At 40.4% G+C, this 27,535-nt stretch overlaps 1 protein-coding gene across 2 annotated transcripts; it reads right to left on the minus strand.

Moving 5' to 3' along the window:
- Positions 1–1,568: 1,568 nt before the first annotated feature.
- LOC147303962 (neurocalcin-delta B) lies at positions 1,569–22,582 on the minus strand. Of its 2 annotated transcripts, none has more exons than XM_086279819.1 (4): positions 22,392–22,582; positions 7,154–7,584; positions 5,232–5,337; positions 1,569–3,678 (listed from the first exon to the last, which is right to left on the minus strand). In XM_086279819.1, the coding sequence occupies exons 2-4, from the start codon at positions 7,529–7,531 to the stop codon at positions 3,584–3,586; spliced, it is 579 nt and encodes a 192-aa protein (XP_086135945.1). In that variant the 5' UTR covers positions 7,532–7,584; positions 22,392–22,582; the 3' UTR covers positions 1,569–3,583. The 2 variants fall into 2 exon arrangements, with proteins under 2 accessions (XP_086135945.1, XP_086135944.1); XM_086279818.1 differs by having other exon boundaries at positions 7,154–7,587; positions 22,392–22,581.
- Between the last annotated feature and the right edge of the window lie 4,953 nt (positions 22,583–27,535).

Raw genomic sequence — 27,535 nt, forward strand, 5'->3', positions numbered from 1 at the left:
AGCTAGCTTGCAAATTCCAAGAGATGTTTAAAGGTCACACCACTACATTGTCACCTAAAAACAAATCTTGAAAGTATATTTGGCAACACAGAAACACAAGAAAATCACATATAGTTTGTAGTACTTTCTGCCACCATTGTGATTTAAATAAGAATGCATTCTGGGACAACTGGTTACCTGATGTCCTCTGCTTTAGTCTTTTATTTGGGATCTGTTTACCTTTACTTGCTGTGCAGGGTACCAGCACGTTAGGGTCTTGATGAATTGCAGTGACAGTTTATTTCATGATGCTTTGTATTTTTTCTATTAATTATTAATTATTTCATTTTGGCATTCGTATTGGCACCTATCAGGTATGCTAGCATGTCATTTTCGCATAGTTTATCACCATGTTAGCCTTTACCAATTAGAACTAAACACAAACAACACACTAAAACTAATAAGACTTTATATAAATTGGTTGGAGTCATTCTGTTTCCCCATTTTACATCACCAATAAATATTGCACTTAGTGGAAACATGATAAAGGGCCCTCTGTTCAAACCTCCAAAACAGGAGTGATTTTACAGTTGGAGGCCATTTTTGTCATTCCTCATCTTTTCTGTTGTTGATTTTTGTTTTGTTTTTACTAGCTTTGTATTTGGCTAGGATCTGTGTTACTAGTAGTAGCATGAGGCCATACCTGGACCCTACCAAAGGCTGCACCTGCAGTCCTCTAGAAAAAGTTAGTCTCAAGAGCATGGAGGAAATTCCAGGAGACAGGCAGTTACTCTAGGAGAGCTGAAAAGGATCTTAGAAGGTCCTTAACCCATTAGCAGGACTGGTATCATGCCCGGGCTCATGTGGAGAGGGTATCCAGGTAGTTCCAGGAGGACAAGGGAATTGATACACTGATTGGCCCCCAAGGCTGCCTGACCTAAATCCAACTGAACACCTCTGGGACATTATTTTTTTGGTCCATCCGACAACACCAGGTTGCCCCTCAGACTGTCCAGGAGCTCAGTAATGCCCGGATCCAGATGTGGGAGGAGATCTCTCATCATCCATCAACTCATTAGTAGCATGCCCCGACATTGTCAGGCACACGCACAACCACATGGGGGCCCACTGTGGGTTGGTCATTTCCATTTCCATTAAACAATATGGCATTCTTTAGTTCCTAACACATTACCCAGACCATATGAATACAGATATCCAGCATTATTGTTTTCCACTTTTTTAAGCCTTGTATATAATCTGTTGGGGATTATAAGACTGCTATGGCATGAGGAGTCAAAAGGCCACAAATTATAACTAATTAATCCTGTGGAGAAATATGTATTTGTAGCTGTCATAACATCACAAACATAACCCATGTGGAGGTGCCTGCAGAGAAAATTACAAAGTAATTAATGGACGTAGACATTTTTTCCAGTCAACTTCCTTAACAGTGTGTCTTCAAATTAAATATCATTAAAGACAGTGAAAAAACAATAAGCCTTTTTCCCCATTTTATCTTTATTTTAATAACAAAATGGACATCCTACACAGAACACATTTTGCAAGTTAACAATACAAAATCTACAAAATGACAGTTTTTTGGATTTTATTTTTTTTGTTCGACAGGTCACAGCTGTACAGTATAAACAGATACAATACTGTGTTTTTTTCTTTTCCTTTTTTAAAATTCCTCTACATTTGGCACTTGACCACAAGATGCTATTGAAATGACATGTGAGACTGTAGTACCAATCGCCTCATTGAAATGTTAACAGTGTTAATTAAATTATTATCATTTTTCCACCTTAATATCACATTTATCCAGACAAGAAGACTTCCTTTACATCATGTTCAGCTTTAAATCCTAAAAAACCTTTTGCTTGAGAGATGCTGACTTTATTTCACCCTTGTTTCATCTGTATTATTGTATGGCTGTTTTACTTTTAATGTTTTGTGTGTTTTATTAATTTCACTTGTATTTTTAATGTGTATTTTATACCTCATGTGAGCTAGTGTGTTGTAGTTCTTTACTATGTATTATTTATTCCTCCGCACAGCACTTTGGTCCATTGTGGTCATTTTAAAGTGCTTCACAAATAAAGGTGGTTATGTACGGTAACGTCAGTGCATCGACCTGTCAGTTAAGCAACCGTTATCATTTACATCTGTCACAGCATCAATTTGAAATTGATTGATTTTTTATTTTTTTGCACGTGAGACAAAAACTGCACGTTCAGGACACGACGTCACATTTCCGCAAGAATGTAAGATTACATTGGAATTTAAACATCGACGCTGAGAAGTGGAAAAACTTAACTGCCGGCATTTTATTATCTTACGTCAGTGTAGGAGACTTTTAAAAGTTTTAAAATGCAGCAGATGATATTCAAAGCTGAATGCATAGCAATATGTGTGGTCCTCTCCTTTTTTTTTAACATCTCTAGCATAAATATGAGTGAATATACTGTACAACTTTCTTCCACATCATGTTTGTCAAGAAAAAGAAAATGTTCATCATCACATTCCAATAATTTATATGTCAACATTTTAAAATGAATCTCTTCCATTGCAGCGAATTGCTACAATGTTACCACAGAGTAAAAGAATATATAAGTACGTACTATATATATTCATATAACATCTATCTTTGATTTTCAAATTATATACTTGTTGAACTATAGTTGAAGGAGAATCACAGCTCGGTTTCTATGCATATGCCAAGTTCGTGTATTCGTAGTTAAAATTAATGTGTGTACATACTGTATGTGTGGGTGTGGATACAGAACTTGGCATGAAAAGTCACTTTCAAAGAAGCAGATGGTTGTAATCTGTAGTCACGATATTCCCCTTCATTTAGACATCTGAGTCAGTTTTGGTTCCATGTAACATTCCTCCAAAATGTACAAAAAAAATTCAAACAAAAGACAAAAATAAACAAAAAATAATAATCTTTCATCCCCATCTACAATTACTCTTTGGTTAAAAACTACAATTCCCAGATCTTCAGTCTACTGTAAGCTCAGAACGCTTTTAGGCCCACGCTTACTTACTTCATTTTTTCCAGTGTTGACATGGATTTACACTGCAGTACTTAAAGAACCACCCAGTCAGTCAGTCACACAGAACAAAGCCAGCATGACTCCCTTTACATCAGGAATAATGCTTTCAATAACAACAAAGGGGAGGAAAACAAACAGCCAAAACTTGATTTGGCTCAGAGTACCTCACAAATGTGCTGAATTATCCTCACTGGCCGTCCTCTCAGACAGAAAGCACAGCTTTCACTCTGCGTTTCACAAGTCTTTGATGGGATTTCAGTTCTTTTGACTTATATCTGTACCTTATGTGAGATAACCCACATGTGTTTGTCTGGAGTTTTTGACCAGGCGTAGAGGCGCATGAGCCGTGTGTGCATGTAGGAATCTGAAAGATTATATACTATTTGTAGCATGTGCATGTTAATCTGTGTCTGTTTGCGTTCATGTGCCTCTAAAGCTCGAGGTATCCCATGTGGAAGAGAAAAATCTCAGGTGTGTCAGATGGGAGAGATTTTGAAAATGTGTTAAATCTATTAAACTGCAGTGGAAAAAGTCCTTTTTTCGTTTTACTGCCCAGCACTGCTGGGATCACACTGAAGCAGTCGGACAATGGAGGGATCGTTCTTCGCTCCATCGACGAACTCCTCCAGGGACAGTTTACCTGTGAGAGACATAAATGACTTTAACAGGTGCTGCAATATGAATAGTTCAATTTTAAAAAGCAGCTTCAAAAAATATATATTCACTATTTTTTCAGCTCTTTTTTATAATCCATGAACTGCTGCAAAAGCTGGCAGGAGGAGGAAGAGACAACAAGCACAACCACACCAACTGTGAGTGGGAACCAGTTTTTAAGGACAGACACAGAAAAATCAAGAAATGGATTTGTGCTTAAAATGTAGCTGCAATAAAACAAAAAAAAAAAAAAATTGGAAAAAGCAGTGAGCCATGAAGTAACAGGCCTCCTCTCCTGTAATGGCGCAATTTAAAACAAAGCAGTTAAAAAGACTGATAACTGCTGCTGCTGCCAGTGAAACAGTTTCCTCTAAATCTGAAGAGCACCTTCAAAATTTAGATGTGCGTTGTGTGTGTGGGGTGGTGTCGTAATCTGGCTCTCTTTATTAGACAACCCATGCAAACAGAAGGTTTGAACAGAAGGTGGGTGGGGCTGCTGTAGACACAGTCATAGCTGACTGATCTCATTGTAGGGAGATCCTGTCATGATTCCAGGGTTCTGTGTGGATTTTGAGCTTTTTTTGTTTGCTTTTATTATTAACATCACCGTTAATGTTATTATTAAGTTGTGATTTCTCTTTAGTTTCACTGCTGTTTAAGACTTGCTAGTTTTGTTGTTGTTGTTACTGTCAGGTTGAGGGTTTCCATACTTGTAAATGTGATCGTGAGGCTGCGTCCACACAGGAAATCATTTGTAATTACTAAATGGCAATGCAAAGGGGGCAGATCCTAAGATGAACTTTTCTCAACTACAAGGCGAGCGATACAAGCGTCTACCCATTGGGGCACAGATTATAAGCGACTGCAAGGTAATGCATAGGTTGCAGGGTTACCGTGGCAACTGGAGTCTGGAATCTCTGTTGGCTTCAGAGCGATAGGCGATGAGGGAATCACTTCCTGTCTGGACGAGGCTTTACTTCTTATTGAATTTATGGAGTTTTAGTGGGCTAGTGTCAGTTTTGAATTCTTGGTTTTTTGAATTCCTCTTCCTGGGTTTTTTAGTTCCCTCTGTTCAACCCTGTGGCTCTTCTTCCTCTTTAGATCTTATTTAGCGTTTGCCTCCTTATAGAAGTGCAGTTTCACCCTTTTTTAAATTCCTTGCTTTCGACCTTTTTACTTCCCGCCTTTACAATCGTCTTGATTGCCTTCACATTTGTTTCATTCCCCATCAGCTCTCAGTGTATAAACAGTCCCATTTTCCTTGCAGATCATCTATTGATGTTGTCCACGTTTTCTGTGTTGATTTCTGATTTTCAAATACTTACTTAGTGTAGTATTTGGACTACAAACAGCCAATAAAGTGCTTGCTTTTGATAAAACTTAGTGTCCTCTCTCCACTACCAGAGCTTATACATACTCACGCTGAGTATGTATAAGTATTGTAGACAAACTATTTGAAAACTGCAATGTTGAACATGAGCATCCTTTGCTGACATTAATAAATGGAAATAATAAGAACAGATAATAAGGAAGCCTTACCATCTCTATTTGTGTCCATCTGCCTGAAAATCTTATCTGTGCGTTTCTCAGGTGTGGATTCGTCCTCAGGCATCTTCATCACAGAGGAAACCATCTTGTAAATGGCCTGAAGACAGATGGGGGGAAAAACAGTTTCAGTATGTACATTTTTAGGGAAAAATAGTACCGAAATAGTGTTTCGTGCACTGAACAATAAAATAACCTTAATGTCCTTTTATGCAGGTTCAAACTTTCTAAGAGTGGCTGTAATGCATTACAAACAGATGATATCTCAGTGGAAAACTGGAGTCCATTAAGCACAACTGCAAAGTGCACAAAAAAAGATCATCTTAGTGACCCATTGATCAACTTATCTCTGCAGGGAAGAAGCAAGATAGAGTGGCCCTTTCATTTATTTTTCACTCTTTGCTGCCTGATTTCACCGCAGGGAAATAAACAGAAAGCGTTCATGTAAATAAAAAAACAAACAAACAAAAGAAAAGAAATACTCTTTGACATTTTTGTTTTAGGTTTTATTAAATATATGGAGCAGAAGAAAATTTCCGCAATAAAAAAAAAAAAAAAAAAAAAGGTTAAAAAAATATGAAAATCACTTTTGTTAATTCAGATTTTGTTAAATCTGAAGGGTTGTGGGTGGCGGGTTCTTTTCCCCCCCACCTTCCTTTCATTCCTGCATCTCTGCATGGGATGATTTTAATGGGAGAACAAGTGAAACATTTGTTGTTATCGTGAGGAATTTTCTCATCATTGCAACTGAAAATTAGATGGTGATTAATTTCATCATCTCATAAGCTACTTCTTTTCCACTAGTACCCACTCGGCCCGCATTTTAGGGTGTGCCATGAGGTGGCAGAACCTGGTATCCCCCCACTATCTCTGCCAGGATTCCAGGTGAGCTGAGTCAACCCACAAATGTGACGTCAACAGAATGCATGCCGCTGATTGGCCAGAAAGCGTTCCCACTGGATGAGTCATGAAAGCATAGAGGTTCTTGTAATTTATGGATGGACAAATAGGTCCTTCGACTGGATTAGCTAAAAATCTCTAGTTCACCGCTTTTTCCTCATATACCAGTAGTTCACTATAACTTTTTTTTTTTTATTTTTTAAACAGTTTTATTACAAAGAAACTTAATTCATCATGGTAAATGGCCTGTATTTGTGTAGCGCTTTTCTAGTCCCTAAGGACCCCAAAGCGCTTTACATATCCAGTCATCCACCCATTCACACACTGGTGATGGCAAGCTACATTGTAGCCACAGCCACCCTGTGTCTTACAGACTAAATTCAAACTCGGCCTGCGTGGAACAGCTAATGTATCGGATTATGTCCAGATATAGGCTCCATCTCACCTTACGCATGCGCTTTAAATAAACACCGACTTTGGAGAATGGGATTACACCTTCTTTGGTACTCGGCTCAATTTAGCGCCGCAACGTGTGATGTAACAACATGTGTACAGGATTGCTGGGTTGTGTGAGAGCGTGCGTGATGCTCCGACTGACGTCTGAAGCATTCGTCCAATAAGGCGAGGAGCCTGTTTCCTGTAGAGTAACGATGGGGAAGTGCGCAGCTGTCCCAACTAGTGTTGAGCCAATATGACAATCAGAAGGTGGACCACACATCGCAGCCGAGTCTTTTTTAGGGAAGCAGAGAGGAACTTCTGGTTTCTTAAATTACACATCGTTGCTTTCCCCGCTGTGGGCAGTGAAATGGTTCAGAGCACAAAAGCAGATATGATGCAGCAGCTGGTATGGATGGCTGAGCAAAATATTGCTCCACTGCAGGAATAGTTTTATGAGCAGGGGAGCATGATGGCATGCAGCTCCCTCTAAAAAGCCTGAGGGGTACATAAAGCTAGAGAAGCAGAAAGATGGAGGGAAATAAAGTTAGAAAGGAACAAAAAAACAAAGCAAGACCCACCGTTACGATCTCGAGCATCTCGGCCTTGCTTATGTACCCATTCCCGTCCAGGTCGTACATACTGAACGCCCACTTCAGTTTCTGGTCCAGCCGACCACGTGAGGTCACGCTCAGAGCGATGATGAACTCCCTGAAGTCTATAGTCCCATCTCCGTTGGCGTCAAATGTGCGGAAGACGTGCTCAGCAAACTTTGAGGCGTCACCGTAAGGGAAGAAGTTGGCGTAGATCTTCTTGAACTCCTCCATGGACAGAGAGCCGCTGGGGCAGTCCCGCAGGAAGCCCTTGTACCACTCGGTGATCTCGTGCTCGGTGAAGTCCGTGTTCTCCATCAGGTCTTGCATGACGTCGGGACGGAGCTTGCTGTTCTGTTTACCCATGGTCACTGCTTGCGTTGAGGCTGTAGTCGGTGTGAGGGCAGCGATGCTTTAGACTGCTGACAGCGGAAAACAGAAGACATTAAAAGGTTGTTAGAAAATCATCTGCAGTGACCTCGAGGCTTACTGAGACAGGAGGTGGGAAGCAGATATAAATGGGAATAAAAGCGCTTAATGCATTTTCACACTTTAACTTTTCCGCGTAAATATCTCATATTTACATAAAACCATTCATCACAAGCTTTTATTTTTAGGCAAGGCAATAAATCCACATTTTACAGCCGAAAAACGGTTTTGCTCTGTCATATGAGTGAGTGAATAGCTCAATATACATTCATCACCCACGGAACAACAGCTTCATTCGCTGAGTCGAGTTTGCCATCAGCTGATAAACATCCAGTCCAATATTATCTGCTAAATGCTGGTCTCCCTCTGTGTTTATCGGTGCATGCTGCAGCCAGAAATTAGCCTGATGAGAGCAAAAAACAGTAAACTGCAGTAAACCTATCCCTTAAGGTGTTTTGGCATGTCCTAGCATTGTAACGTCACATTTACTTGTGCTGCTCATGTCAAACAAACTTTGGTAAAATGTGCATTTATAATTTTTCCCTTGGATGAAGACTTTACTAATCCCACACCCAGAAAATTCACATGTTAGAGCAGCACAAGGGTCAGAAAGAATGAGAAATAGGAAGGACAAAAACAGTATACAAATAATACACTGCAAAAACTCAAAATCTTACCAAGTATATTTGTCTTATTTCTAGTCAAAATTATCTCATTACACTTAAAATAAGACACAATCAGCTACAGGGCAACATTTCAGTAAGCTAAAGGAACTTGTTTCAAGACAGTGAATCTTGAAACTAGAGAAAAACTAGAGATTTTTCACTTGTTCCACTGGCAGATTTTTTCACTTAATACAAGATATTTTAGCTTAAAATAAGTGAAAAAATCTGCCAGTGGAACAAGTGAAAAATCTCTAGTTTTTCTCTAGTTTCAAGATTCACTGTCTTGAAACAAGTTCCTTTAGCTTACTGAAATGTTGCCCTGTAGCTGATTGTGTCTTATTTTAAGTGTAATGAGATAATTTTGACTAGAAATAAGACAAATATACTTGGTAAGATTTTGAGTTTTTTCAGTGTAATAATAATAATTTGTACCATTTATAAATTTTATTTAATGCCTTTGATTAAATTAATGTCACTGATTAAATCTGTTTATATTCTCCACTGTTCTTTCTTATCTTTCTGCAGGGAAATCACTTATGTGGCGCTGAACTAGCACATGCTCTCTTATCTTATGTGATTTTATCTTTTTCATTTATTTGGTGGCTGATTAAATGGAAAAATGCGCGCGCACACACACACTAGATAAAAGGAAAGCATAAGCTTGATCTTGTGCACAAGCAACTGCAACACAAGACCATTGTATGTTCTCATGGTGTAGCACTACGACAGATGCACAACCACACCTATAACATGCCTTTCTGCCTGTGCATGCATCTCTGCAGATGCATCTTTCATTTCCTGCATGAACTCTGAGGCTCATTCGCAGACACAGCTATCAACATCCTCTGTAATCGCAGCCGAGATGGCTTATTGAGCTGGTATCAAAACATCTGACAGCTTTTCTTTCATTTTGATTGAGGAAAGTAAGATAAACACAGTGTGACAAATGTTGCACTCCTCCATAACTAATAATTTGGTGCAGAAAGGAAACTCAGCAGAGGACACAGTTCATCGTCTTCCCCTGTAGCTAATTTGTTTAGCACCCTCCCTTGTCACACTGCTTGCTGCTGAGTTCTTCAGGCTAAAGAAAGAGGGAAGCTGTAAAAAGCTTAGCCGAGGATAATGACAGATACAATCAGCAATGTCAGGTCGGGTCGAAGCAGTGGAGGTACTTTGCTCCAGGAAGGGTAATAAAGTTCCAGGACCTCTCTGTTTACACTCAGGCTTTTGGCCTTTTTCCTATTCCAAATCTTGACAATGAAACTTGTAAACCTCATAAAATGTAGCAAAAACAAACACATGTGAACTTATTAGCTCACAATAACTACACGTTAGTCTATTGTAAGCTCTTGAGTGAAACATACAGGTACAGTCTTCAGTTTCTTAATCATCATCATCATCATCATCATCATCATGTATGCAGACAGTTTTCTGCTCATTTAGCTGATCCATTAATTCATTGACAGAGCTTCATACACACTGTGGAAACAGCATGAGCTCTTATAGCTAAGAGGATTAAGTCAAACTTCTGCTACAGAAAAAAAATAAAATAAAAAAAAAAGGCAGGAAACAGATTTAACCCTCATCAGTTCATTTAGCAGTGACAGTAGTTTAAGTAATCCTGCAGCAAGTGTGAAAGTGTGTGCGCGCGCCTTGAATTAAACAGTCTGTGTTTTTATTGGTTTTTCTTAAATCCAATTTCGTCTTCTTTTATTTCACACTCACACATTTTCCATAAACAGGCGGCTATAATCCTCTAATTAACTCAGAGTAAACAATGAGCGCAGACAGTGCGGCAGCCACCTCAGACGAGCTCCCTGCTGTTTTACCAGTAGTTCACTCCCATTCTGCGGCAGCGGGAACAGAGATTAGCACCTGTTTACACACCTATCCTGGAGCAAAACGCCACACGGAGGGGAGGGGGTCTCCGACTGCACGGTGGATGTACGGACAGGGAAGCGAGTCTGTGCCTTTAAATTAGACAGACGCAAACAGTCTGGAGCTGAAGGGTATAGCTGATATATGGACAGAGAGGGGGGGCTTTATCCTTTCATAAACCCATTAAAGACACACACTAATCTGAGGACACCGTTCCCTAAACATTACACTCCTCAGGATTCTGCTGGTATCTGCAGGATGTCTTCTAGATCTTTGGCGTTATTTTTAACTCTTTTTAAACCGGATTTTAAGGAATGCTGCTTTTTGCTTAACCTGCAGGCTATAGCCTGCTGTGGACCGCATGTTTTTGTGGAAAATTGGTAGTCTGTGTATGCTACACAGAATTTTACCAGTGTTTGTTGTATAAGTAACAGAGCACATTAGCTGTGTCTGGTTACATGAGGGCAAAAACACCTCGACCAATTGGTAATGTGGGCTGCTCTTGTTTATGTTTGTACTGCTGTTGATCCTTCAGCTCAGCCCCTGGAGATGTGGCAGAAGTCACAATGTCTTTGTGGTGAAGTGAAACTGAGTGTGAAAAAAGCAGGATGAGGATACAGATTGAACCCTTTCCCACTGAAGCCTTAGTAAGTAAGCATTAAGTCTGATTCCCCACAGACTTCTGTGGAATCTGCACCAGCCCCCTGCTGGACATCAAAAAAAGTGCAGGTTTGAGGCACCGTGACCATCTTTTATATACAGCCTATGGGCATTCAGTGATTCCTGTAGTGAGTCTGGTGACCTTTACGGCTCTCCTTTTTCAGGCACATCTGTTCATTATCATACTTCTAATAAGCTTTAATAGTCCTAAAAGTTACTGTATGAAATTAAACCTTCAGGGTGTCAGTTCATAAATTATTGAGCCTGCAAAAAACATATCAGCTTATTTTGTTTATTTTCTTGTTTTACTTGTTCACCGCATTTAGAGCAAAAATAAAAACCTCACATCATGTTACTGATTCACATGTAAGAATCAGAGTGCAATATCTCTAAAATTAGAAACATCCTGCGATACTGAAAGGCTAATTTTGTTAGTTCACTTCTGTACGACCCCAAAGAGTCATGAAGCAGTCACTCTGCCCCTCAGTGAATGGTTGTCCCGCAAGAAGTAGTGATTCCTTACAGACATTTTATCATCCAAGAAAAGATAACACAGTATTTACAGCTTAGGACTAAGAAGCAAGTTCTGCATACCCAGGATTGCTAAGACAACTGCAAACCGAGTGAATAGATGATCCGGGTTTGTTGGAACTTGAAGGCAATCAATGTTAATAACCAGTAGTACCCATTAATGGTCTAAACAGTCCCCCATCAAATCATTTCCCGCTATGAATTCCAGACCCCCAAGTGTCTTTGAACCCCACATTTAAAATCCATCTTTATAAGAAATCTTATCACATCCAAAATACATTTTTACGCCTAACATACAAAAACACAGCTTCTGTTACGTACGTGTGCCCAACCCTCTGGTTTAGTTTAGTTTCAGCTTAAAAAGATAAGATAAAATATTTTATTTTCCATTTGTACACATACACCGAGGACACAGAAATCTTGGGCAGAGATTAGAGTCAAAGCCAAATAAATTCAAATATGTGGGACAATATGAAGTCATTTCAAGTATTAAACAGTAACTTGTGAACTGACTGTGGTATGAAAAAGTATTGCATGATATTGAAATATATATATTGCACTTCTAGTTTAGCTGCTCCTTATTTTGTTTTTTCCTTCAGCTCGACTGTGACAAGAAGCTTATCTTTTATATAAGCTTATATATTTAGCTTATCTGCCTTTCTGAACATTTATTTTTCTCCTACATTTTCTGACATTTCCACTTCATTCATAAACTCATCCCTTATCTGACGCGTTGACTGGTGCCACCGCAGCCTCGAATCTGCATTTTAATTGCTCGATGGATTCGGGTACATTTTTTTGATTATTTGGTCCTGCGTAGTCATGACGACTGACCCTGCAATCACTCCTGTTTATCGCTGTGAGTGGGCCCAAATAAACAAGAAAAGAAAAGCGCATAATTAGTCAGAAAAGAATGAAACGGCACTTCCTACAACGACTGATGGCTTGTTAGTTTGCTTGCTTTTAGCTGCGGTCCTAATCACACAGAGTCCCTCCAGCTTTGCTGTTTAAACATTAATATGGAGGAACTGAGGCAGCTAATACGTCCTCTCTCCATTACTTTAAACCAGAGGGGGAAGGTTAATTAGTATTGCCCTTAATGGCTTTACAAAAAAAGGAAAGAGCAGAGGTGGATTAAAGCATGTTGACAGTTTAAATATGTCTATGTGTTGCTTTTAAGGTTATTTTCACTCTACATAAAATTTGCTTATTGTTGCTAATTTTCCGTACATACCATTAAAGAGCTGAAATAATCACAGAAGAATAAACTGATATAGCAGAGACAAAACTGGCAACTCAACTCAAACTAGTGTTCCTCCCTGTTCAGGATCTGTACATCCTCATCATTGAAAGACTTTAGGCCGATCTCCAAGTTACCTTAGGGGGAAAAAAGCTATTTACACCCAGCTGAAGGCCTTCCTGAATGAATATCAAATTTTGAAAGTGTTCATTTATATGCTGTTGACTGTCAAATCTATTTTCCTTTAAATTATTGGTTCTTGATTGTCTTGATGACATCAGGGGATGGACAGCGCTGAATTTCCATAATTTTTACAGAAATTTACAGAGGTCCTCCTTTTTAAATCCTGTGGCTCCAGCTGTATCCCTACCTTTGACTTTTCTTCTTTGGCCCCACATAAAAAAAAAAATCCAGCATCACTAATCTAAGTATAAAACTTGAGTCACATGTCAACACTGTGCAGGGCTTGCAAAATCGCTAGCCCGACGTCCCGGGGCTAGCGATTTTTCCAGTCGGGCTACCAAAATCTATCTCTGCCCTGCCCGTTGGGCTACTGTAGGAAAAATATATGTCAATGCTTTTGCATTCTTTTGGAAATGTAGCTGGGTAATTATGTCATTGGCATCGGTGAGCCACTGTCAATATGTGACATATTGAAATCGCGTTTGAATTTGCGCTTGTTTTTTGCTTTCACTTTGCAATTGCGCGAACTGTGTATAGAGAGCGACAGTACTGATTGGTGAGTGATGATAATTTGCGCACCAATTCCTCTGACATCGTCTTATCAATCGTTAGCTTACTATGCAAACATGACAAGTGAAATCTCCCGCAGAAAGCTTAAACATATGAGAGGTTGATCGCGCAGAGAATCGCTGACCGTTATGTGTGTGTGTAAAAGCAGCAGGATATATATTTTAGTTCTGCTGAGCCAAATAAGACAGGTCAGGGTGAAGAAGTGACAGCCAAAGAAAAGCTTACCACAAAACGGAAAAGTTATGACAAATCAGACTATAAGGCAAAAAGAAAGTGCAGCTTTATGGTTTCATGGACAAAAGAATTTCTGTGGCTGCAATATGACGAGCTAAATAACCGGGGCTGCACATAACTGGTTCGCAGGTGCGCATTCGCTGTCAAAAAAAAAAAAAAAACGCGCACAAGATATGAAGTTGCAACGCGTGTTTGCATACATAAGATTTTCAGGAGGAGGACAGACATTTGTTTAGAACTCTTAAAGATGTCGAAGAAGCTCCTTTAAGCAATTACTTTGGTGTTCCTCCACCTCCAAACAAATGTCAGAAGGAGTCCGAACCACAAAAGAAGCACGTATTCTCGGAAAAGTGGTTTCAGGAGGTGAGCTGGCTTCAAACAAATGATGAACGCACAGAGATGTGGTGCGGAATGTGCCGTGAAAATCCCACTCTAGCGGACAAAAACAGTGCTTTTTATATGGACGCAAACGCTCGTTGCAACTTCTTATCTGGTGCGCGTCTTTTATTTTGACAGCGAATGCGCACATGCGGACCACTTATGTGCACCCGTGTAAATAACATAATGTTCTGCCGGGTGTGTTGTTGGTTTTCTCTCGATTTCTGAGTCGACAAGCGCCTTTGTTACTGGGACCAGTCATTTTAAGAAAGGCCCCCATTAGAACCCATGAGAAATGCAAGAAATGCATTATTGCTCAGTCTGCAATATCTTTCCCAGAACAAACACCAATTGCAAATAACATACTAAAAATAAACCTGAAAAATCTGTTTAGAACAGCGTACTATGTTGCAAAGAGTGAACTACCACTGGCAAAATGTAGCAGTCTTTGCAAACTTCAAAAAGCTAGATCTTGGTTCCACTTGTCTCTTACCCGTGACTTCAGTGGAAATTTCAAATTCAGGATCTGACACAGACTGATTCATGTCCTACACAGTTCTTACAAGTTCATATAAATTTCTGTTCAATTAGAACCAAGTATTTGAGTTGATGATTGTAATTTTTATACAATGTTGTAATTTGTTTTTCAACAATTTTTTGATTAATGTTTTGTTTCCTTTACAATATTATACATTAAAGTATAATATTGTAAAGGAAACAAAACATCAATCAAAAAATTGCTCTCTTTTTTATTCGGGCTACTTAAATTTATTTTGGGCTACCAAAAACTGAAGAGTCCCTGCCCGAAGGGCTACCAGGGATTTTGAAATTTTGAGAGGCCTGCTGTGGTTAAGTCGCCTATCTTTCAGATGAGGTGGCTATCAAAATTCAAGTCCATCCTGTCTAGAAGCCACCTAGAGACACTGATCCATGCCTCTTGCCTGGATTATTTTAACTGTCTTTTGATTGGAATTAGCCAGGCCAGACAGGTTCCATCTCTCGTCGATTTTAAAACTTCATGGCTTTTACCCAGTGTGAGCTGCTATCTGTCTTGTACTCTGGCCCTTTGTATGTACCTGTACCATACGCAGGTACATACAATTATAAGTTAATTCATAAAAGGTAGTTAATTCACTAGCTTTTATGAATTAACTTATAGCTGATTTATTGTTTTATTCTGGTTCTCTCATTTTTATACATCGCTTTGGTCAGCTGTTATGTTGGAGTTTTTTAAGTGCTTTAGAAATAAAGTGATGGTGATGATGACAAAGAGTTATCAGACTCATAAAATCAGTGATTTCACCACATCTTCCAGCGAAAAGCAGACTAAACTTCGAATGGCACAAAGGCTGATGAGGACACAGCAGCCTTGAAAAATTAGACGGTTTGCTTTGAGGCTATGAATTAATGCTCCAATCCCCTTTGTCCCAGTCTAATTTGTATTTGCACATTTCTCTCACAGAGCCATGTTGCACACTTATTACGAGCCAAATAATTAATATAATGAAAACTTAACTTTAGGTTTATCTGTGTCTAGTTTGCATCTCCTCTGCGTTTTTCTTTTCTCTCCACTGTGATCTGTGACTGATGAGATGATTTACAGTTTAACTGGTAAGTAAGCACAGGCCAATTAGAGCAAATGTTTTCCTGTCCTTTTTATTACCGCTCATAAAAAAACTAACAAACTATTTCATACAAACATATGTATAAAACTACAAGACAGATTTAAGCACATAAAGTTATTCTAAGTATTTAGTAATGCACAGTATTACTCCTATGATGATGTGTGAGGCCGTTTACACACCACCCTGCAATTATGGGTAACCACAGGAGTTACAGCTGCAAACAAACCCAGTTTACTACCATCATTATTTGCTCACAAGCATCTGAAACCATCTCTGTGGCACTACATTTTTAACTGCAGGAGCTACATTAGCCAGAGAAATCTAAACAGTGGTGTTTGTTTAATATCGGACATCAACAACTTCTTCTACTATTTCCGGATGGTTAGAAAATTCTGATGTCAAAACAATTTATTTGGCAAGTAAACGCACGTCATGATGGGTCACGATCATTTTATTTAGGGTCCGTGTAAACAGTGAAGATCTGATCTGAGCTTTAATGAGACTGAAGAAATTTTGCACATGTAAACATCGCTAATGTTACATTAACCTTTTGCTCTGACCCCCGTCTCCCTCAGTTAATCAGATGTAATTAAATCCAACTTAAATTAAAGCTTAGCTGCAGCAGGTTTGCCATTAATGATGTGTTTTCGATTCAGGCATGGATGGCTCTCTCTCTTCCACTATCATGCACAGTTCATGCAGCCCTCTGAGACAGTCGAGAGGAACGGCTCTCGGTTGAAGGTCTGTCTGTATTTTAAAAGAAATACTGATGGGAAAAAAGCTGAACATCTCTTCAGCCAGTCACCCTAAGAACTCCGCTATTTCTAGCTCTGTGAGATCACTGCCAACAATTAACCGGTAAGGCTCTTACCTGGTGCTGCAGGCGGACCAGCGATGGCACCGTTACATAACTAATGCTTTGACAAGTAGACGGATCTTGCGGTTTAGCCGGGCTCTCCCTCGACCATCTCATAAGGTCAGCACAAGAGTGTGACTCTAGTCTAACCCGAGGAGGGGAGAACGGGCCTGAGATAGAGCCGCTGACCTCAGCCTGCACAGGTGTTAGTGAAGCTCTCCAGAACAGGCTGTCTCTTTCAGTGCGGCCTTGACGGTGCACACACAGCCACCATGAGCTTTAGTGTTCGAGGTTTGAGGTCTTTAGCAGAAGACGGGATACACCTGCTGGGCCTCCAGGCAGATTTAACTCCAAAAACAGCCCAACAAACAAACTGCACACCTGCAGCACCAGCATCATCAGTGGCACCAACAGGAGGATCAAAGCCAAGAGAAGAGAAAATACACCTTTAAATCCACCAAGAACTACACCGAAATCAACCGCATGTAGAAAGGAAGATTCAGTACTTACACACATATTTAACCTTTTTTTGGCATAAAATAGATCTTAACATGCTTAAAATGCATCAGTCTGACAGCAAGTGGGCTTAGTTTTCAGAGAAAGTCAAAAGCCGCTGCTGTAAAGTTGGATTTGAGCATCACCACAATCCCCGTTTTATCTTTTTCTAGTCTTGAAAACAAAATCCAACGAATTGCACAGCCCTAGTATGCAGACAGCTCTTCGCACTGTACTACACTTGACTCATTCGTGCTGTTTGACTCAAAGGGCCTCCACACGGCATTCGTCCCAGAACATCTCACTGCCCACTTACGCAACAGCCACAAGGCTCCATTTATATCCTGCAGGTAAATCTTAACCCCACAGCCCAACAGATAATCCAAGAACAGATCTGAGGTCGTCAACGGAGAGCGCGAGAGGCCGAAAGAGACACGATCGCAGATAGACAGTTTATGAATGACACATTCATAATGAAATATGATGCATCTGTGCCCGCGCTGCAGAGCTGAGGGCGGCTATGCTTGACCTAACAAGCAAGCAATTATTAGACCTACGGGGGCGGCAATCCGATCTCCACCCGCAATTCAAAAGTTTGTTTCATCTCAGCTGTGATAAGATATTAAAAATGACACTTTTACCATCTCACATTAGACGAGGACACATGTGAACGCCCCCAGAGGCTCGGTTTACGCAACGGCAAACCGACGTCACAACCAGCCTCTTTCGTCTTTGAGTAGCTTATCTGCAGTTCTCTTCCACTTCATCTGCGTTTGAAAGAATGTGTGATCAGATGATTGTGGCTGTATAACTCTTTAAAACTCTTATATATGCTGCCTTCTAGGCTTTAGTACGACCTTCAAACCTGAAAATCACAGATCTTTGTCCCCATGTTATTTTTGGTGGGGTTTTTTTAAAGTGCTTCCATATTCAAAAATTCAGGCCAGTCCACGTTAACTAGCACGTAAATCCACCACTTTAATGGATAAATGGTCAAAGATGTTACCAGGTGATTTGATGAAGCATGAGGCAAAAATGATAAACAAGACAAACAAGACAAACAAATAAACTGTCTTATTTCTGCAGGAGACGTGCCAAGAGGAGGCTGCGACACATATTCCAAATGAAAGGGAAATACTGGACGAGGTTCAAGCAGCTGGCAGCTTTAAAATGTTCTTCATCTCACGTCCTTTCTGTTTCTATTAAATTCGTTTCATCCTCGCTGCCAGTTTGCTTTGTTGAGTTCAACTTGACTGACGTTTGGTGCATGAAAATGAAGTATGAAAGCAAACAACAAGGCCTTGAAAGCCTTATTTACAAGCGCAGTTTTAGTTATAGATGAACTTCGGAGTTATTCCAGCGGAGTGAAGTGCAAAGCCGACAAACTCCTGCATTTTTTATGGGAGAAACGAAGCGCAAAGACACACTGAAGCATCATAGGTAGTCTCGTGCAGCTGGAAAAGTGAGGTTTCGCTCATGTCAAAGGTTAAAACACATAAATATAAACATCTTCTGGCCACCATCCATCAGCGATCACATGCTTGATGATCCCGAACATCTCAAAGCACCTCAGATATCTGCTGCAGGCCGCATAGCTCTGGGAGCACACACACTCACGTTACAAGTGACGACGGCTGTTCGGTGCAGCATGCCTTAGCAGCTCCTTGAATGTCTCCGAGCAACTCTATCTGCCGTGTTATTTAGCGTAAGGTCAGAGTGGGATTGCTGCTGATTATCCAACACAGTCTGAGGATGTGAGTGAGGTTTCACTGGGTTTCTGCCGGTGAAACAGGATGCACAGACCAACAGTGAAACTCAGTTGTAGTAACTTAGTACGACAGCGACTCAAGGTTTAGGTTTAGGAAAAGTGAAACAACTTAAAAGTCAAAGCAGGTTGGTAAACTTAATCAACTCCAATTACATGTGAAACATCATCCAGAGCTGAATCAATGACTATTCAGCTGAAATGTTCTGACTTTGGATTCTCAGATTTGATCACTTCGTGAATTTCTTGGTGACATGATCCCAAACATATTTATAGACCACTGGTCAAAACACACAGACCCTTAATCATTCGTCTTAATCATCAAATAAAGTAGAAACGATTCAGAGTACATGAAAACAATCGCTCGCTGCATAAAATGTAAAAGTTTGGTATTAAAACCGAGACAAAAACTCAAATTACTCTTAAAACAAAAACTAAAGCTCTTCATCCACACAGGAAGTGATTCTCAGTGACGTGACAACCAGAGAGTGCTGAAAGTCAACAACCTTCAACTCCAAGAAAATAATGAAACGCTTTTCTCGACTCTGAGACGCATAAATGAAGCCACTGCCGATGACAGGATACTGGTGATTGACTTATGATAAGATATATAAATACATCAGAGGGTTTCCAGGGTAACCTGGGCCTAGCGACTAACCTTCAGCGTGAGCAACAGCTTTAAAGTTTTAAAGTTAGCCACTTCTGTCTTCTAACACCCCCTATTGTTTGTGTTTATCTTAACAATGCATTTATTACTACCGGTGTGTCATTTCATCGGGGGGGGGAAATATCATTATGTCTCTGAAGGAGCTCCAGCTTCTGACTGTGAAAGTCTGGGATGATGCTGGTGTTTTAAATAACCATTTTGTTTTCTCATTTGTTCATGTAAACAAAAGAAAGTCCTTCTGCCTTTCACCACATACTCTTTAAAAACTCAGCGAGCACAAATCTGATGTGAAATAACAGAAAAATAACAGCTACTGTTTTTTTTCCAAGGATACATATCAGACAAGGGAGCCAATATTCCAGCAATTTATTGGTAAATCCCCAGAAAATAAATAAGTAAATAAAATAAAACCAAATTTATGTGTCTAGCTGAAACATATCCACAGTTTTATTAATGGACATACAGAACAGACAGTTAATCCATCTGCTCCTCTAGCTTTAACTTCATGCTTGCGCGACGAACCTTTTGGCGTTCGACATATGCTTAACGTGCACTTTGCTCTCCAATGTCAAAAACGACTTCTTCCCTTCCCACGGCAACAACTTCATCATAATTCAGCGCACATGAGCTCCCATTGTGAGACAGCGTTGTGCGTCAAGGCGCTGCAGAAAACCACAATCATGACACCGAAGCCATTATGAGGGAGCGAATGAGAACAAGATAAAAACGAAAAAAAGAAGAAAAAAAAGGAGCGTCTCTGACGACGACTCCAAAGGAGGCAGAGCTGCAGAACGGACAAACGCCATCACACACTCACAGCAAAATGCCACTGATTGCATGAGAGGGCCGCTTATTTTTGCACAGAGTCTCTAAATGTGAGTCTCTCCCTGAAACAGCCTGTTGTAAAGACAAAAGGCTACAGAGATGGAAATGTCAATCTATCAGATGACTAAACAACTCCCACCCCTCTCAGTCAGAGATATCTGCATGCCAGAAATGTGGCTTTCTATCCAAAACACAGTCCATGTGACAGGTCGGAATCTGTTTCTTCTCTCTCGTGTTATCTCCAGCTTTCTCCTTCACTTCCTTTTATCCCCCCCCCAGTCTACTCTCTCTAAAAAAGTGTAATTCAATTTAAAGAGGCGCAGACTGCTGCTCAGACAAGCCTAACTACAGACCAGGCTACCAGTGCGGTCAGTCTGGCCCAAAACAAACTGAGAAGACACCCACGCCGGTGAAAATAGAACATCTGTTCAAATTTAGCACACATCTGTGAGCATCCTGAAAGCGTTTGACACCAAGGGGGCCATTATCTCGACTCCACCCTCCACAGGTCTTTCAATTATCTTGTTATGCTGTATTGGCCGCTCGAGCTGTTGAATTACTAAAATCGAATCAGAAGTCTGGAAGCTAGAGGTTTCGTGTGTGAGTGTGTTTTCTGTTTTCTTTGCATGCGAATGACCCTCCTTTCTCCCATTTCTTCTGGACCACTGAACTCTCGGATTTATTTCTCGGCTTCTGTGTCCGTTAATGTTTTCCCCCTCACACCACCTCCCTGTCTGATCCCCCCGTGGCCACTTCACTGGAACCATCAGAGGAAACTCAACCGTAATGCACCACAGTGTTTACATCAACAAATGAAACCAAAAAGACGCCTTAAAAAAAGAAAGAAATTTGCACGAGTTCAACTGAAGCCTGGAGGAGCTACTTGGAGATGGAGCTTCAGTCAGTTTAATCCTACATTAGCTGCTGGTCCGTCTCATGGAAACCTGAAACCAACAGAGTCAATATTTTATATATTAATTATTTACTCTACATGCTGTTGGGAGGAAATCTTCACATAATGGGCACCAATTGCTACCAATTGATTGCTATTAAACAGCAAAAATATTCAGCTTTTTTGTTATGAGCTAACCAAATTAATCAATCCATACCCATTTAACTCGCATTAAATTTATTAATTACTTTTGCTCAACCTCAGGAAGAGTGAGAGGGATGTTTTATGTGTGTTCTATAGGAAAAACAAAACATGATTTGTGTCAGGTTAAGCCAGAGTCTCTTGATAAAGCAAAAGATTCAATTCATTTCAGTTTTACTTATATAAAATTGAAGCCTTTACCATCCCTCAAAAGAAATCAAAAGGACAGCTTCTACAAGTGGGATTTATTTTATTCTAAATTAAAATACACGTTATGTTTGTCAAAATGCTCAGACTTCTGTTATTTAAGCTAACAGAGACTCTTTGCCTTAAGTATATGCAGCTCAAGCAGGCTTACATGTGGTCTGCAGTGCATGCAACTACACTAAACAAACAAAAAGCAAAAGACTCAGATAAGAGAAGCAGAAGCCTGCAAATATTTGAAACGCTTTCTGGTGGTTTCTCAGTGGCTTTCCTTTTTGTGCGTTTTCCTTCTGGGTCTTCTTCCAACAGCTTATTAGTGCACTGACCAGACACCCCACACTTTAACCAGAAACTCTGCAGAAAGCAGATTGCCCACTCACCTGACAAAGGTGAAGCAGCACCACCAGTCCAGTAAAGCTACCCTTGCCCTGCTTTAATCCACTGGCTAACTGATGTGCATTTGCTGAAATGAGATACCCTGCTTCACTCAGCCTTGTGTGGTAGCAGGACTCCCTTCTTTTTTCACTTCCTGTTCTCACTCCTGCTTCAATCAAATGGAGAGTGCAAAGACTGAAAACGAACACCTCTCTTCTCTTCAGGGGCTCATTTAGGACAAGAAGAAGCACCTTCATCCGATTAGAAATGTAGGTAAAGCTTTATCCGCTGCTAGCGTCGCGAAATACCTCTGCAACTGCAAAGTTATGTTAGAAAAACATGTGCAAAAAAGGCTGCTTGTTTTGGTCATTTAAGACAAGCGAATAAAAGTGGAGGCAAGCGCTTTGGAAGCGGTACAAGGACGCTTCTTCAACCTGTAAAGTCATCTCACCTGAGTGCGGGGAGGGAAAACTGAGGAGGGGTGGGAAACAAAGTATGAGGAAGCGGGCAAACTGCGAAGGAAGAGACGAACACAACATCAGCGACAGCTTACCTCGCTTTCAAGTTGCTGTGGGGGGCTCGTTAGGAGTCTCTTTAGAAGTCCATTATTAGTACGAGGACGGTGAACGTTTCAGAGGAAGCAGAGCTGTGCGGTAGGTGAGCTGGAGTTTCCCGGGTGCTCGCAGTCCAAACTCTACCAGGCTCTTTTCCCGATCCGCTGAACACACTCTGCTTAGCCCCACAGCCTCTGGGCGTGACGTCAAGGCTCGGCATCACGTGGAGCGGCAGCGGCCAATGGGAAGCCACGGTTTCCTGGCAACAGGAGCCCGGCACCTGAATGGCGATTAGCATTTAAAACCTGTAGCCACAAGTTGTTCGTTTACTAAAGAGTATATCAAATGAAACATAACCCCACTGTATTTAATAGCATCTATGTGCTTATTAATGTTTATTAATGTTTTATAATGGTCTATAAACATATAGAAGTAATTGTTTTATAAGTCATTTTGTGGCTAATGGCCACCTGATGCACATACACAAGAATACAGATCAAGAACCTGTTTAAAATAATTTAAAAAGCATTAAAATAACTTATACTTTTATTTACTTATTAATTGCTTACAAATTATTTACCATTAAAAAAATTAAATAACGCTGCACATACAGCGCCACCTTTTACTAAATATTTACACAGTTTATGGCAGCTCCGGCTCTTATTTAAACATTTTCTCCAGTTTTGCATGCGTTCTGTGTCTTTTACCTGCCGTACTGTTTGTTTCTCCCCTAATGTGGGATGTGTGCAAACTAGACCTTCGGATGGATTCAAATGATAAAGATAAACAGCTGACACTAAGACTACATTTTCAGTCATTTGCATTAAAGTTCAGCTTACTTGCTTTGTTTTGCATTCTCTTGATCAGCATAAATGCGCTTGCTTATTTCTGAGTATTGCATGAGGAACAGGAGGGTGATGATAACCACCATCCATTTGCTGTGGCCCAGTACAGGTGTTCCCATGCAGGCACATTGGGAGCCATGCTTTGGCTAAGATGATTAAAGGAAGTCAAAGCCACAGGGATTATTCAGACTGTGTTCCAGGGAGTATATTCTTAATGGCCTTATGAAGTACACCGAGAACCCCCTCCCTCCTGTCGAGTCAGCAAAATGCTCATCACACTGATCACAGCAATCCATTACCTGTTCAAAACAATGTTCGATGAACATTAATCACATATCCATGCACAGGAATCATCTCAGCTTCTTTTGATCTCTTTCTAGTGTTGAAATATGTAATAAAGGATTACAATAGAATTCAGAATAATTATTCAGCAGGGTGATGGCCTCCCTTGCTCAGATTCACTTAACTTTGTTTCCTGAATAGATGAGCTTATAAACATAGCGGTGGTGCTTGCAACAACAAAATCTGATCATGAAACACCATCTGTTGAAACAGGGAGATAGCGAGCACACCCAGTAGATCATTCAAAGTTTAACAAATACAGTTTTGTGCAATCAGTATGATCACAACATAAGCAGCTTCAACTGTTGATACAAGGTAGGATGGATCCATGCTTTCATGCTGTTTAGCAAAAACAACAAACATAAAGGCTCATCATCATTTTTGCAGTCTTCTATTGTTTAACTCTGGTGAGTTTTTGTGAATTGTAGCCTCAGTTTCCTGTACCAGTTTACAGGCGTGGCATTCAGTGTGCTCTTCTGCTGCTGTAGCCCGCTGCTTACAGTTCATGATGTTGTGATTCAGAGATGCTCTTCTGCATACTTTGTAACAAGTGGGGTTTTTTTTAAGTCCCTGTTGCCTCTCACTGGTTATTTTCTGTTTTTCAGATCATATTCTGCAAACTCTAGAAATGTTTTTGTGGAAAATCCCAGTAGATCACATTCAAAGTCACATCAGGTCCAGGTTCAGATTCCTTTATTGTGAATTGTCCAATGCAAACACACAGAAAATCACAATTTTATAAGTGATTATAGTGAAACAGTCACAATGATAAGTGAAATAAAATCATTTAAGATAGTATTGCACTCTATAAGAACATTGCCACCCACTGCACATCTGGATCATTGCATTGCGTTATTAACTATGCGTTACACAGAAATCTTCGATTGAAATCATGTTTCTGGAAATGTGATTGTACAAAAATATAACAAAATTAAACTGCATTTAAAAGTTTGGGTTTTAACCGTATATGCAAACATACAGACAGATGGAAAAGCTGCTAAAATCTCAATGCATCAATTTTCAAGTTTGAAAATGGTACAAATTTAAACACGAATGCTTGTTTAAGGACAAAATGCAGTTAATGCAGTGACATTAATGTCTTTCTAGCACTGTTTGATGATATAAAGCCGCAGTTCTCTGTTGCTGCCTTTAACCGATTGTTACTCTTAACTGAGGTGAGAGCTCATCAGCGTGTTTGACCCGGGGCTAGAGTCCCTGAGTATTGTGTGAAGCCAACACTGCAACCTCTGACTAATAGGTTTGCATAACATTGATCTGACTGGCTGTCCATTGAAGAGCTGCACACACACACACACACACACACACACACACACACACACACACACGCACACTAGTGAAGCCTGGTGTGCCCCAGCTCAAACAGCAAAGAGTCTTTCTAAATCAGTCAGCCCATGGCTCTACACGGGCTCCATCATTAGGTAACAGCGGCTTTACGGATGAGGCTAAGTAGGCGGTTCTGGATGGAGAAGCCACTGAGCAGCACAGCAGAGGCCCAACAACCTCTTCTTAATGATTATCTGTTACCTAATCAGACAGAGCCAGCCTTGAGCTGCTGAACCTGCTGAGGAGTGTGGCCAAAGTTTGGAGGTGAGCTAAGCTGTTTGGCAGTCGTCCCTAGGCTGAGGATTGTTATCTTATTAAGGAAAAGTTGCACATTCAAAAAACTTGCACTCAGATTCTCATGGAGGATTGCATCATGATGTCTTTGCTGCTCAGTGAGTTTATATTCTTATTTTCAAAAATTTCTCCCGGCACTGGTCCGAAAAGTTATTAACAAACTGATGCTGTATAGACATGTCTGATTTCCAAGTATTATTTATGTGTCTTTGTATTTGCAGACAAATGCTAGTTCAGAGAGAAGCAATGAGAACACAAAAGCAGCTTCACTGAGTTGACCTGCGACTTCACTGTGCTGCGCTGTACGTCATGCACGGCAGGCTAATGCTCAGGCTGACTGGATTACCCAGCAGGTGAATTTATTCTCAACCAGAACACGATGCACGTTGCGTGCCAGGCTTCTTCACAGCGACTCAGGTGTCAGCTTTGCATGTATGTGTGTGGTTTCTGCTTCTGCACGACATCAGCACCTGCAGGAGGGGATGTCCTCTGAAAGAATAGCCCAGCTTCACAGAGTGGCCTGAGTCATTGAAGACAGGTGTTTTATATATATGAAATAGTCCAACTTTTTACTGAGAGAAATGGATTGCAGATGTCCTCTAGCAACGACAGACTTGTCTGGATCTTGTGTAAAATATACAGTTTATGCAAACAGAATGCTGTGATTTGTAAATTATTTTAGGCACAAAGTCAGCACATAGGTTATTTGTGGATGGATTTCTGAATTTAATAATAATAATAATAATAAACTTTATTTATAAAGCACACTTAAAAACCAAGGGTATGCCAAGGTGCTTAACAAGTAAAATAGAGTATAGGAGGAGGATAATAGAAATAGGACCAAAGCAAGTACTAAATATGCAAGCAGATAACTGTCACTAATACATAGGAAAGCAACAGGTACAGAGCAAACAAGAATTTAAATGAGCATAAAAGTGCATGATATAAAATCATAAAAGAAATATTAACTAGAGGGAAAGGCAAGATTGAATAAGTGGGTTTTTAATCGTGATTTGAACAGTGCAATGGAATCAGATGCGCGGAGGTCGAGAGGAAGGGTATTCCACAGTACCGGGGCAGCCAGAGCAAACGCACGGTCACCCCGGGACTTCAGTCGAGATCTGGGTTGGGTCAGAAGTAGTTGAGTGGCAGATCTGAGTGTTCTAGCAGGAGTATGTGGTTTGAGAAGTTCACTAAGATAACTTGGCGCTAATTTATTAATAGTTTTGAAAGTAAGGAGTAATATTTTAAATTGAATACGGTACTTTATGGGCAGCCAATGCAGGCTAGCTAGGACAGGGGTAATATGGCAAAATTTCCTGGTACCAGTCAAAAGGCGGGCTGCTGCATTTTGGACTGTTTGCAGTTTAAGAAGAAGAGAAGAGGGAAGACCATAGTACAAGGAGTTACAATAATCCAACCTGGAGGTCACAAAAGCGTGAATAAGCTTCTCCAGGTCCTCATGCGGAATATAATGCCTAGCCTTAGAGATAAGGCGCAGTTGGTGGAAGCTAGATCTCACTACAGCAGACACTTGCTTATCGAGTTTGAGCGAGCTATCCAGCAGTACACCCAAGTTACTGACATAGTCACAAGAAAAACTAGCAAAGGAACCCAGGGCAGCACAGAGTTGGGCACGAGGGATTTTACTGTTGAACACCACAATCTCAGTCTTCTTATCATTTAAAACGAGGGAATTACTCAGGAACCATTCTTTGACCTCCCGCATGCATTCTTGAAAGTAGTGCAGGGACACAGCAAGGTCGTCAGTAAGTTCAAAATAGATCTGTATGTCATCGGCATAACAGTGGAAGGCGATATTGTATTTTTCAAAGATTGCGCCTAGAGGGAGCAAATACAATGAGAAGAGAATAGGGCCTAAAACTGATCCTTGAGGCACACCACAACAGACCGGAGCGGAGGAAGAGGAGAAGGTGCCTAAGTGAACTGATAAGGATCTATCAGCGAGGTATGATTTAAACCAGTTGAGGGCAGTGCCTCTAATACCCACAGTGTGCTCAAGTCTTAGTAATAAAATGTTATGGTCCACCATATCAAAGGCCGAAGAGAGGTCCAGTAAAACTAGGACCATAGAGCGTCCAGTATCAGTGATTACAAGAATATCATTAAGAACTCTAACCAATGCTGTTTCAGTGCTATGCAATGGCTTAAAGGCAGATTGAAATTTCTCAGCAATATTGTTCGTGTCCAAGTACGCCTGGAGTTGGGAGAGAGCTAGTCTCTCCAGGATCTTGGACAATTTAATGCCAACAACATAATTTTGGGGACAAAAGATAAAGTGCAATATTAGAAGTCTA

Source organism: Aulonocara sp. 'chitande type north' Nkhata Bay, linkage group LG22 (assembly GCF_057382095.1).
Source record: "Aulonocara sp. 'chitande type north' Nkhata Bay isolate Kocher_YH1m ecotype deep benthic linkage group LG22, A_spYH_male_GT1.1, whole genome shotgun sequence".
Classification (NCBI taxonomy): Eukaryota; Metazoa; Chordata; class Actinopteri; order Cichliformes; family Cichlidae; genus Aulonocara; species Aulonocara sp. 'chitande type north' Nkhata Bay.